General features: G+C 35.6%; 1 protein-coding gene across 6 annotated transcripts in view; it reads left to right on the top strand.

Moving 5' to 3' along the window:
* The window catches only part of Ralgapb (Ral GTPase activating protein non-catalytic subunit beta), a 101,688-nt gene that overhangs the window by 76,824 nt on the left and 11,641 nt on the right, over positions 1 to 13,223 (top strand). For all 6 annotated transcript variants that reach the window (XM_026383153.2, XM_026383154.2, XM_026383155.2 and 3 more), the window contains 4 exons: positions 905 to 1,063; positions 4,046 to 4,211; positions 6,476 to 6,598; positions 8,259 to 8,395. In XM_026383153.2, coding sequence (XP_026238938.2) covers positions 905 to 1,063; positions 4,046 to 4,211; positions 6,476 to 6,598; positions 8,259 to 8,395 — 585 coding nt within the window. The remainder of the gene's footprint in view (positions 1 to 904; positions 1,064 to 4,045; positions 4,212 to 6,475; positions 6,599 to 8,258; positions 8,396 to 13,223) is intronic.

Raw genomic sequence — 13,223 nt, forward strand, 5'->3', positions numbered from 1 at the left:
GAGGCACTGAGTTCAATCCTCAGCACCACCTAGAAATAAATAGGGGTATTGTGTGTATCAGCAACTTAAAAAAATTTAAAAAAAAATAAAAATCATTGGAAACAAAGAGACAGTTTGCACTTGATATGACTTCTAATTAGACAATCATAAGGGAATCAATATAATATTTAGAATAAATTAGAATTAAGATTCCCACATAAAAATATATAAACTAGGAGGAAATATACAATGACTACCTATAATATCCAGTTAAAAATACATCACTGTAGTATGCTGATTTTTAAATCCTTTGGGTATAAACTGAGGAGTGGGATAGCTGGTAGTTCCATTCAAAGTTTTCTAAGGCCTCTCCATACTGTTTTCCATATTGGTTGCATCAATTTGCAGTCTCACCAGCAATGAATGAGCATACCTTTTCCCCCACATCCTTGCCAACACTTAATGTTGCTTGTATTTTTGATAACTGCCATTCTGACTGGAGTGAGATGAAATCTTAAAGCAGTTTTTTTTGTTTTGTTTTTTGCGGGGCTGAGGATCGAACCCAGGGACTTTTGCATGCAAGGCAAGCACTCTACCAACTGAGCTATATCCCCAGCCCTTAAAGTAGTTTTGATTTACATTTCTTTAGTTACTAGAGATGTTGAACATTTTTTTCATATATTTATTGATTGATTGTATATCTTCTTCTGAGATGTGTCTGTGACAACAAAAAAAAAGCGATTAAAGAACTGGAAGGAAGTATTTTTAAAATGTTAAATAATTTCTTTAGGATTATGGCTGTGTTTATTCCTGACACTTTAAATTTTTTAATTTAATGTTTATTCAACCAAAAGCAAATCTTACTTTATAATTAGAATAATGATACAGAGATAATACTTTCTCTTTTTTTTTCCTTTGATGGTAGGAACCTGCAAATAGTCGTCTACCTCCTCACCTTATTGCACTTGATTCCACGATACCTGGGTTTTTTGATGACATCGGGTATCTGGATCTCTTGCCATGTCGTCCTTTTGACACAGTTTTTATTTTCTATATGAAACCAGGTCAGAAAACAAACCAAGAGGTAAGAATTCTGAATTATTTTTCTTTTTGGCAACATTTTGTGCTATAAATACATAAGATTTACATAAAAGTTTGTCCTTATCCTTGGTAAGAAATGAAGACTCTCTATGAACTTGTTCAGAAAGAATTAAAGAAGTAGAAAGAATTAAAACTATAGTATTTAGTGTTCTGAGTCTTTTGACTCTCAAGGAGTGTAGTTTAGAGTAGAATTGTAGCATGTCTTTCTTTCTCTTAACGAATTCATATTCATAGGCAAAATAAAATAAAATACATATTAGCTACAAAAAGCTCAGGCTAGCTAGACCAAGTGAGCAACAGGCTCCCCCCTTGAGGTTCCTTCCAGGTAAGCTCACAAACAAAAGGTATGCATAGTGCACAATGCAGGGAGTGATGCATGAGGTAAAGGATAAAAACGGTATGTAGCAGAGGAGACTAGAAGGAAGATATAAGATAGGTGGGAATGTAAAACTAAGAGAAAAATGGCAGAAGATTTGAATTTTGTATTGGAAATGAATATTTAAAACATGGAACGGGCAGTTACCAACTAATTAGGAAAGAGTCAAAGGAAGGTTTGTAAAATATAATACTCAGATGTGTGAGTGCACTATGACTGTATGATATATGACTTAGAATTTTACTATAATCAACTTAGGATTATTAACTAATAAAATCAGCACTTTTTAAGAAATTTACCAAAAGTCATACCAAAGTCAAAAAATGTTTGCTTGAGAAGCATTATTTTAAATTTTGCACTGGTGATCTACTGGAAAAGAAGTTTTTGAGAAAGTTCTCCTCATTTCATGTTATTGTTTCAGTAACTCTTATATTAAGTGTCTGTTCTCTGTTAGGTCCCAGGTTACACTGGAAAATAAATGCTACAAGGCTTCTGGCTTTCTAGAACTGTTGTCTAGACAGGACAATTAAATAAGCACCCATTGTAAAGTATACTAATGGGGCATTAAAATATGTCTTAGGAGCCTTAACAGGAAAACATAACCTGATTTTTAAAAAGCATCCTGGAAAATAGGACGTTAAGCAATATTTGAGGTGTTCATTAAAAAGGCAGAAACAGATTATGATAAGACAGTATTGCATCTTTATGGAATTCATTATGAATGCCAGTGTGCTTGGTGCTTGGGAGAAGATAAGTTAGTTACAGGCAGATATGAAAGTGGTGGACTCTAGTTTTTTAAAAGAATCTCAGTAAATTGGATTAATTACAGGAGCTGGGGATGTATTTTGAAAAGACTCTCGTGTGTTGTTCACTTGAGAATATTGGAGCCATTTTTCTCCTACTTGTTAAAGGATACATAAGCCCTTGAGGCAACTCCTAAACCAACCAGTTCAATTTCCTTAGGTTCTAGAGTCTGGGGTGACCAGGAAACAAGGAGTTTCTCAGGGGCTTCTTTGGAGTGGCTGAGACCTTGCTCTTCCTGGCCACAGGTGATTAATTTCTAACTGCCAGAAAGTGACCTGCAAGTTGAATTTGATTCACTTACTGCTTCTTAACTAAATTGTTTAAGAGGTAAATCTGGCAATGATACAATATATTGAGAAGCAATATGTGTAACTTCCCATATTTTTAACTTTCACAGGCGTCTACATGGTCTTGGCATATTAGCATTGTCTGAATGACATCAGTGATCTGGGGACTGGCTGCATCACAGTCATTGGGGGGAGTTTTTAAAAAATAGTGATTCTAGGATCTTGCTTTGGCTAATTTTGATGTATGTCTGGAAAATGTAATGGACTCATCTTTAACACATTCCCCAGATGATTTTTATACACTGTTCCCCACCCCTTGTTTTATTTTTAATTTGAAGAAGAATTTCTTATTTTCCTTTGTTTAGAACAGAGTGTTTTAACAATCGCCCTGTTGCCATCTTGGGTCAGATAATTCTTAGTTGTGGGGACTGACTTGTGTTTTATTTATTTTTTTAATATATATATTTTTTTTAGTTGTAGATGGACACACAGTATCTTTATTTTTATGAGGTGCTGAGGATCGAACCCGGTGCCTCACACATGCAAGGCAAGCTCTTTACTACTGAGCTACAGCCCCAGCCCCTGACTTGTGTATTTTTAAACATTTAACAGTACCTGTGGCCTCTTCCCCTAGATTATTCTATTATAATCCCCAGCATTATTCTACTGGTTGAAACAACCAAATATGTCTTCAGATATTGCCAAATGTCCCCTGGAGGACAGAATCACCCCGAGATGAGAACTACTCTTTTAGAGCAAGAGATTCTCCTGAGATCAGTAGAAAGCCCCAGCGTTACACTGTTTGTTATTAGTGGGGAGGAGAGAATCTTTTGGTCACTTCATTTTTCCTGGAATGACTGTATTCTTTCCTTTGGACTAAGAAAAGAGTATTCTCACATTTTTAATATACCTAATCTTTATTGAATTCTTTTTTTTTAAACATCTTTATTTGTATGTGGTGCTGAGGATCAAACCCAGGGCTGCACGCATGCCAGGCGAGCACGCAACCGCTTGAGCCACATCCCCAGCCCTATTGAATTCTTAATAGGTTTTTACTTTTGTAGCATTTGTCAAGACTTGTAGTTAAATAACTACATAACTATATAATATTTCTGTAAATTAACCAGGTTATTAACTCTGTGCACAGCAAGGACATTGTGTCTTTTATTTATTTTTAACAAATATGTCAGACTCAATAATTGTTTCAGCAAGAATGGAGCTCAGGGCTTTACCTACATTATCTCATTACCCTTCACTACCATTATTGTTATCCCCATTTTACAAATGAAGAAAGTTGAGGCAAGTTAAGAAATTTAAGGCCCAGCCAGTCCAAACATAACTCGAGCACTTATTTTTCACAACAGTGATGTATTCTCAAATTTCTTCTGAACTGGATTTTGATTTTTCAGAAACTTCAAAGCTAATCAGTTTTATGAATACTTATTTTAGTATGTTCTTATGTTTCCTACATGATAGCTGATGATGTTATATATTTCAGATTTTAAAGAATGTGGAGTCTTCCAGAAATGTTCAGCCACATTTCCTAGAATTTTTGCTCTCCCTTGGCTGGTCGGTAGATGTGGGCAAACACCCTGGCTGGACAGGACATGTTTCCACCAGTTGGTCGATTAACAGTTGTGATGATGGGGAAGGGTCTGAACAAGGTAAAACTCAATCATAATGGTCATTTGTTTCTTGTTTTGTTTCTCTTGATTCCCTGCCCACTTCCCGCCCTTTATTATGAATTTGTACTTTTGTTTAAAAAAAGAAACAGTGGTATAAAAGAAAAGTCTCCTTCCTTCAATCTCAGTCCTCACAAAGAGTCACTTAGTATATATATTCTTCTAGACAGTTCTTGTGTATATTAAAGATATTTATATGCATAGTGGTAGGTGAATTAATACAGAATTAATCATTACAGTGCTATAAGTTCCTTTTTGTAATGTGAGTAAATAAATTCAGTTTTCTATAAAAATACTATAATAAGTCTAGGGTATCTATAACAAACAATACAGTTTCCTAACAAGCAAGTTTTGTGTAATAAATACAGTTTTCTATTAACAGGTATGTTTTATAGTGGCTATTTAAAAAAAAAAAAAAAACAGTTAAAGGTTACATTCTTGGGACATTATATCAAAACCTTTGTAGTAAACAAGCTGACTCTCTCAGAAATTCTTGCCCATCTCTGCAAATTCTTCTGAGGAACTATAATCAGGATAACAAGGGACCAGAGCAGTATAAATTTAAACTTAAGACCTTTGCCCCACCTGGCTAATGCATTTTGTTCCTGGGCTCCTGAAGTCATTGGAAGGTTCTCTGTCTGAAGTGAGTAATTCCTATGTTGCGCTTTGAATTTTCTCAGTTCTTATGTCAACAAGATTATACTCTCTCAAGGTTTCCATTTATATATCATTGTGACTTGACCTCTAGTTTCTTCTAATTTTTACCACAGTTGAAGCTATAATTTTAATTTCCATATACCCTTGAATATATGCTTGAGTATATCTGTACCCTCCCATAAGTAGAATTGATAATTCAAAGTATATGCATATTTTTTTTCCATTTTATGGCATATCACTTGGGTGCTTATGGTTTTAAGTAACAGAAAACCTGACTCAAACTAGCTTAGATATTGAAGGTCATTTTTTTGCCTCATGTAACTAAAAATTCCAGAGATTGGTTAAATTTTCTGTATCATTTGAATAGCATTTGTTTTATTTCTTTGTAATTTTCCTTTAGCTTTGTTTTCTATATCTTAGCTTTGTCTCTGAAGGCAGCTCAAAGATTTATATGGACATACTACACTAACCTGAAGAGAGAGTTTAGCTCTGTCTCAGAATCCCTTTACTCCCCCAATTTTTGCATTGCACAGTAATTAGACTACCTCAAACCCATCCCAGTGGCAAGAAAAATGGAATGAGCCTGATAGATAAGGTAGAGCTGGTATTTAGGTAAATCCCACCCATACTGCAGGCCTACTATAGAGTAGGGACAGGTGGAGTAGATGTTGGGGCAATAACCACAGCGTCTACTGCAGTAGATAAAAGTGTCCAGCCTGTGTTTTAAGTGGTATTACTAGAACTCAGCCACATTTTACTTATGTATCGTCTGTGGCTACTTTCATTCTACAATGGAGAATTAAGTAAGCGTGGCAGAAACCATATAGCCTGCAAAACATAAAATATATGCTAACTGATCCTTCACTGGTAAAGTTTATTAACTTCTGGTCTAAATTTCTTGTTTGCCATATCTTCACTTGTATCTTCTAATCCATTATTTTCTATTTTTCTTTCTTTCCTGAGAATTGCTTGTTCATTTCCTCTGCCCAACTTTTTGTCAAGGTGTTGGACTTTTATGTTAGGACATTGTGTTCATTTTAATTGAGAACAATACTAGTTCTCTGGAGTGTTTCTTTTAATTCAGTCTTGCTGGCTAAGAGCAGATATACTTTTACTAACTGCCTGGATATTTTTTTATTGTATTATTGACCATTGGGGAATGTGGGACAGCAGCAGAGCCAAGAGCAGTTGAGAGAGACCAGGGACAAAAGTACCTTGAAGCAGGTGTCTGCATACACACACTCTGTCCCTGCTCCTTTCAGAGGGACTGTGGTGGTCTTCCTTTGATTATTTACTTGTCTTAAAGTTACTGCTCCCTCACTCTGCCTCATACAGAGGAGATAAAGATCCTGCTAATCAGAAGTGGGTCTGCTATAGAGTAGTTTCAAAAACTATGAAACTATGATTTTATGACTTAAAGTTAGTATAAAGACATGTAATGAACATTTGTAGTTTATTCATCTTCCACAATAATTGGTTCTTGTTAGAAAAATGCATTCCTCTAGTGTCACTTTATTAGCATTTCATGAAGCACAAAGATTGGTTTTCCACACTGTTCAAAGAAGTAATGTAGTGTTTCCTATTCCTAGATGAGGTAGTTTCCTCTGAAGATGCTGGGGCTAGCATTTTCAATGGACAAAAGAAGGTGCTGTATTATGCTGATGCCCTGACGGAAATAGCTTTTGTGGTTCCTTCTCCTGTGGAGTCCTTGAGTAAGAGCATTTTTTGGCATGGTTCTGTTTTAGTATCTATTTGTATATTCAATATTATTGCATTGGAAGAGATTTTGAAATTATCTAAGGCACTCTCTAGCTTCTAAAGCATTATAACTATTAGATTATATACAGATACAAGATATTATCTTCCTATAACTTTCTGATAAGCCACATCCACAGCCCCCCTTTTTTTTAAAAGAGAGAGTGATAGAGGGAGAGAGAGAGAGAGAATTTTTTTAATATTTATTTTTAGTTATTGGTGGACACAACATCGTTGTTGGTATGTGGTGCTGAGGATCGAACCTGGGCCGCACGCACACCAGACGAGCGCGCTACCGCTTGAGCCACATCCCCAGCCCCCACAACCCTTTTTATATTTTATTTTGAGACAGGGTCTCACTAAGTTGCTTAGGGCCTCACTAAATTGCTGAGGCTGGCTTTGAACTTGCAATCCTCCTGCATCAGCCTCCTAAGACGCTGGGATTATAGGCGTGTGCCGCCACACCTGGCTCTTGTCTTTTTTTCATAAAATTTAATCAGTATGTTGATCCTCTACAGAAAACATTTGTCAGCCTTGCTTTAAAAATAGTGCTTGTTAAAAATGAAATTGTGGGGGCTAAGGTTGTGGCTCAGAGGTAAAGTGCTTGCCTAGCATGCATGGGGCACTGGGTTCGATCCTCGCACCACATAAAAATAAAATAAAAGTATTGTGTACACCTATAACTAAAAAATAAATATTTGAAAAAAAATAAAATTATGGCTGGTACACATGTAATCCCAGAGATTTGGGAGGCTGAGAGGCGGGAGGATCACAAATTCAAAGCCAGCCTCAGCAACTTAGGTCCTAAGCAACGTAGAAAGACCCTGTTTCTTTTCTTTCTTTTTTTTTTTTATTATTGGTTGTTCAAAACATTACAAAGCTCTTGACATATCATATTTCATACATTTGATTCAAGTGGATTATGAACTCCCATTTTTACCCCGTATACAGATTGCAGAATCACATCGGTTACACATCCACTTTTTTACATACTGCCATACTAGTGTATGTTGTATTCTGCTGCCCTTCCTATCCTCTACTATCCCTCCTCCCCTCCCCTCCCCTCCCATCTTCTCTCTCGAAAGACCTTGTTTCAAAATAAAAAATAAAATAAAGGTGGCTAAGGATGTGGCTCAATGGCTAAGTTCCCCTGGGTAAAGTCCCCCACACACACCAAAAAAAAAAAAAAAAAAAAGTATGTTTACAGGAAAATGGATGGAACTAGAGACCATAATGTTAAGCAAAATTAGTCAAACTTAGAAGGTCAAGGGTTGTATATTTTTCTCTCATATGCAGAAGCTAGAGAGGAAAAAGGAAAAGAAAGATGGGGGTGGATTTTGTAAAAGTCAAAGGGAGGTCAGTGGAGGAAAGGGACTAAGGAGAGTGAGGTGGGAAGTGCTGGGGAGTGATATTAGTCAAATTATATTGTTATATTGTGGGCATGTACAAATATGTAACCACAGATCCCATTGATATGTATAACTTTATGCACCAATAAAAAATGTGGAAGAAAATAGTGCTTGTTTAAGTAATTTAAGTAGACTAGTTAGCATAATTAAACTTTTGCTCCAAAGGAGTAGCAAGTATGATCATTGATTTTTTTTCTTTACTCCATAGCTGATTCATTGGAAAGTAACATCTCAGACCAGGATAGTGACTCAAACATGGATCTTATGCCAGGAATTCTGAAACAGCCATCCCTGACACTTGAGCTTTTCCCCAATCACACAGACAATCTTAATTGCTCACAGAGGGTAAGTCATTTTGTTGCTATCTCTCCAAAATTTGTGGTGAAATGGGCGTAATTATTGAATCATGTCTGCAAAGTTTCTAACTTTAACCTAGAGAATAATTATAGGAGAGTACTGACTCATTAATAATTGAAATCTTTTAAATGAAATTCTCCTAATTATTTTTTTCTACTGTGCAACAAGTAATTCCTAAGACAGCCTTTGTTATTTTTCTTTATTTTGCCATGTTTGTTTCTTTTACCCATCCTTTTTCACTAAAGTATAACAGTAGCTGTACATTATTCACTAAAGGTATAACAGTAGCTGAACATTCCATATCTTTAAATCATGAAATGTTCAACTTTGAAGTGTGATCATGTAGAGATTTCTAACAAACAAACCAGCAATGGAACCACCTTATGACCCAGGTATCCCACTCCTTGGTGTGTTTTCTAAAGAACTATAATCAGCATACTATAGTGATAACAGCCATATCAGTGTTTATAGCAGTACAGTTCACAGTAGCTAGGTTTTGGAGCAGCCAGATACCTGTCAATAGATGAAGAGATAAAAGAAAATGTGATGTACAAAATAGACATGGAGACCAATGGAACAGAATAAAAGACACAGAGAAACTCACATCAATACAGTTATCTCATACTAAACAAAGGCACCATAAACATGCATTGGAGAAAAGATAGTCTCTTCAACAAATGGTGTTCAGAAAACTGTCAATCCATATGTAACAAAATGAAATTGAACCTCTACCTCTCACCCTGCACAAAACCCAACTCACAGTGGATCAAAGAGCTAGGGATCAGACCAGAGACCCTACACCTACTAGAAGAAAATGTAGGCCCAACTCTCCACCATGTTGTATAGGAACTGACTTCCTCAACAAGACTCCTAAAGCACAAAAAGTAAAATCAAGAATCAATAAATGGGGAGCTGGGGATGTGGCTCAAGCGGCAGTGCGCTTGCCTGGCATGCGAGTAGCACTGGGTTTGATCCTCAACACCACATAAAAATAAAATTAAAGATATTGTGTCCACCTAAGAAAAAAACCTAAAAAATAAATATTAAAAAAAAGAATCAATAAATGGGATGGTATCAAGTTAAAAAAGCTTCTTCACAGCAAAAGAAACAATCAATAATGTGAAAGAGAGAGCCTAAAGAATGGGAGAAAATCTTTGCCACCTTGTACCTCAGGTAGAGCATTATTCTCCAGGATATATAAAGAACTCAAAAAACTCAACACCAAAAAAAAAAAAAAAAACCCCAAACAAATAACCCAATCAATAAATGAGCAAAGAAGCTAAACAGACGCTTCACAGAAGAAGAAATACAAATGGTTAACAAATATATGAAAAAATGTTCAACATCTCTAGCAGTTCGAGAAATGCAGATTAAAAGCATGCTAAGATTCTATCTCACTCCAGTCAGAATGACAATCATCCAGAATACAAGTAAGAACAAATGTTGGCGAGGATGTGGGGGAATAGGTACACTCATATGTTGCTGGTGGGACTGCAAATTGATGCAAACACTCTGGAAAGCAGTATGGAAATTTCTTAGAAAACTTGGAATGGAGTACAGGGTTGTGGCTCAGTGGTAGAGCGCTTGCTTAGCATGTGTCGGGCACTGGGTTCGATCCCCCACACCACATAAAAATAAACAAAAAAAAATAAAGATAGTGTTTCCATCTACAACTAAAAAAAAGTATTTAAAAAAGAAAGAAAAGAAAAAGAAAATTTGGAATAAAACCATCATTTGACCCAGTTATCCCAATCCTCAGCATATACCCAAAGGGCTTAAAATCAGCATGCTATAGTGACACGGACACATCCATGTTTATAACAGCTCAGTTTATAATAGCTAAGCTATGGAACCAACTTGGGCGCCCTTTGACAGATAAATGGATAAAGAAAGTGTGGTTTATATACACAATGGAATATTACTCAGCCATAAAGAAGAATGAAATTATGGCATTTGCAGGTAAATGGATGGAATTGGAAACTATCATACTAAGTGAAATAAGCCAATCCCCAAAAACCAGAGGCTGAATGTTCTCTCTCATATGTAGATACTAACCATATGGGGAAGGGGGATAAAAAAGAGTAGAAGTTCATTGGATTAGACAAAGGGGAATGAAGGGAAAGGTGGGTAGATGGGAGTAGTAAAATGAATTGGACGTAACTTTCCTATATTTATATGTGGATACATGACCATTGTAACTACACATCATGTACAACCATAAGAATAGGAAATTATTCTCCATGTGTGTATAGTATGTCAAAATACACTCTATTGTCATGTATATCTAAAAAGAACAAATAAAAATGCCTTGCCCAGTCACCTTCCATCTGCCACTGTGGACCTCTGAACTTCTCTGATCCTGATTACCCATAACTGTCCATACCCTACTTGATACAGAACAAGGGCTTTGGGTTACTTCCCCCAACTTCTCCCTCTTTCAACAGGAAGTAGTTTGGAGATGTTGTCACCCATTTTTCCATAGAAATGGAATATAGAAATTGATAGGAAATATAATAATATCCACTTTATTTTTTTATTGATTTTATTATTTTTTAAATACACTGCAGTAGAATGTATTAAAATTCTTGTTACACATATAGAGCACAATTTTTCATATCCACTTTATGCTTTGAATATAGCCCTTGCTGCTGTGCCACTGCAACTTATTATTTTTTAAAAAATATTATTTTTTATTTTTAGGTGGACATGATATCTTTATTTTATATTTATGTGGTGCTGAGGATCGAACCCAGTGCCTCACATGTGCTAGGCAAGAGCTTTATCACTAAGCCACAAACTAGTTGCTGCAACTTATTTTTAAAATGGACCTTTCTTTCTCTTTTTCTTTTTTCTGCTCCTCCCTAATCTCTCCCCCTCCCTAATCTCAGGGGAAATAGGATTACCCCATTCCTGCTGATGGGCAGATAAACCTTCTTCTCCTTTTTCTATAAATAAATAAATAAATAAAAGAACCAGTTTTAAAAATGAAGAAAAAAATGTGGTACACACACACACACAATGGAGTTTAAATCATAAAGAAGGATGGAATTATGGCATTTGCTGCTAAATGAATGGAACTGGAGAATATCATGCTAAATGAAATAAGCCAGATTCACAAACTTAAGGGTTGAATGTTTCCTTTCAGATATCATAAGGATCAGATATCATAAAGATACAAGGAAGATCAATGGAATAGAAGGAAATTGAAAGGGAGAGGAGAGAAAATGTGGAATGAATTTGACAAAATTATGCTACTTTCGTGTATAAATACAGTGAATTTCACCTTGTGTGTATACATAAAGCACCACTCAAAAATAGACAAGTAAACAAGTGAAAGGAAGACCAGAAAAATAGAGGAAAGAGAATGGAGGGAGGGAGGAGGAGAGGCGGGAAAGGGGAAGATACTTTGGATTGAAATGGAGTAAATCTAATTTTGATTTTTATCATAATAAGCCCAACTATTATTTGTAACTATAATGCATTAATTTAAAAAAGTGTGACTATATAAAAATGGCAACACTTTGGAGAATAACTTAGTATAGCAGTCCTGCTTATCTGCTATCTCACTTTTTTAAAAATACTTTTTTTAGTTGTAGATGGACACAATACTTGTATTCATTTTTAGGTGGTGCTGAGGATTGAACCCAGTGCCCCACACATTCCAGGCAAGTGCTCTACCACTAAGTCAAAACCTCAGCCCCTGCTATTTCACTTTCTACCAATTTGTTGGCCATGTTCAACCAAGTTCCAAAATATTAAATGGAAAGTTCTAAAAATAAATCGTTCATAAGTTTTAAATTATACACTATTCTGTATAGCTTGGTGATTTCTCATGTGGTCCTACTTTATCCTGCACAGGAGGTGACCCATCCTTTTGGACAGCATATCTACACTGCATATGCTATCTGTTAGTATTCTTGGTCATGGCATTGGGGCATTGCAATTCTTGTGTTCAAGTAACTCTTACAAAGGAACTTAATGCTACATCATACTACTTTTGTTCCTCTCATCATGTTGGTACTATATCATCTTACATCATCACAGAAAGAAGGATATGGATATAATATAATGTTATCTTGTGAGAGAGAGAATATATTTATACAGATTTTATTATTGTATATTATAATTATTCTATTTTATTATTAGTTATTGTTAATAACTCAGTGTCCTAATTTATAAACTGAACTTTATCATGTTATGAGTGTATAGGAAAAACATAGTATGTGTAGCAATCAGTACTAACTGGTTTCAGGCATCCACTGGCTAGGGAGGTTTTGAACATATCCCCTGTAGACAAGGGAAGATTGCAGTATGTGAATAAATACACTGTGTGTGGTACAACAGCCCCTGCTAAAATAAAAGAGGTTTTTGTTTCTATACTTTTTCTTTCTTTTCCAACAGATGTTATTTCCTTCTATATTTTCCCTCATGTAATCTCTTAATTTTTACTGAAAAATGACCAAGTAAGTGGTAGCAAGAGTATAGGACCAGATCATGAGTACAGGAAGATTAATTTAGAACAATTAATTTAAAAGATGAAAGAAGTATAAACTTGACTGAAGTTATTCTGCAGTTTTACAGGATTTTAGTTTGGCTCCTTCCATGGTGAAAATTGTCAACATAGGCATCTGATTTAAAAGGAATATGGGAGGGGTCCTACCTTTAAAATTGATTTAGGAAAAACCATCAAGTTATATAGTAGACTCCCTGAGGTACCAGTCTTGATTTTGCATATCCAGAGTTTTAAAGTTTTCCAGAGTACAATTTTGAGAGGATCAAGTGGTAGTAAAGTGTGGCAGCCTGAGCAAATATCAAG

This window comes from Urocitellus parryii, chromosome 6 (assembly GCF_045843805.1).
Source record: "Urocitellus parryii isolate mUroPar1 chromosome 6, mUroPar1.hap1, whole genome shotgun sequence".
Taxonomy (NCBI): Eukaryota; Metazoa; Chordata; class Mammalia; order Rodentia; family Sciuridae; genus Urocitellus; species Urocitellus parryii.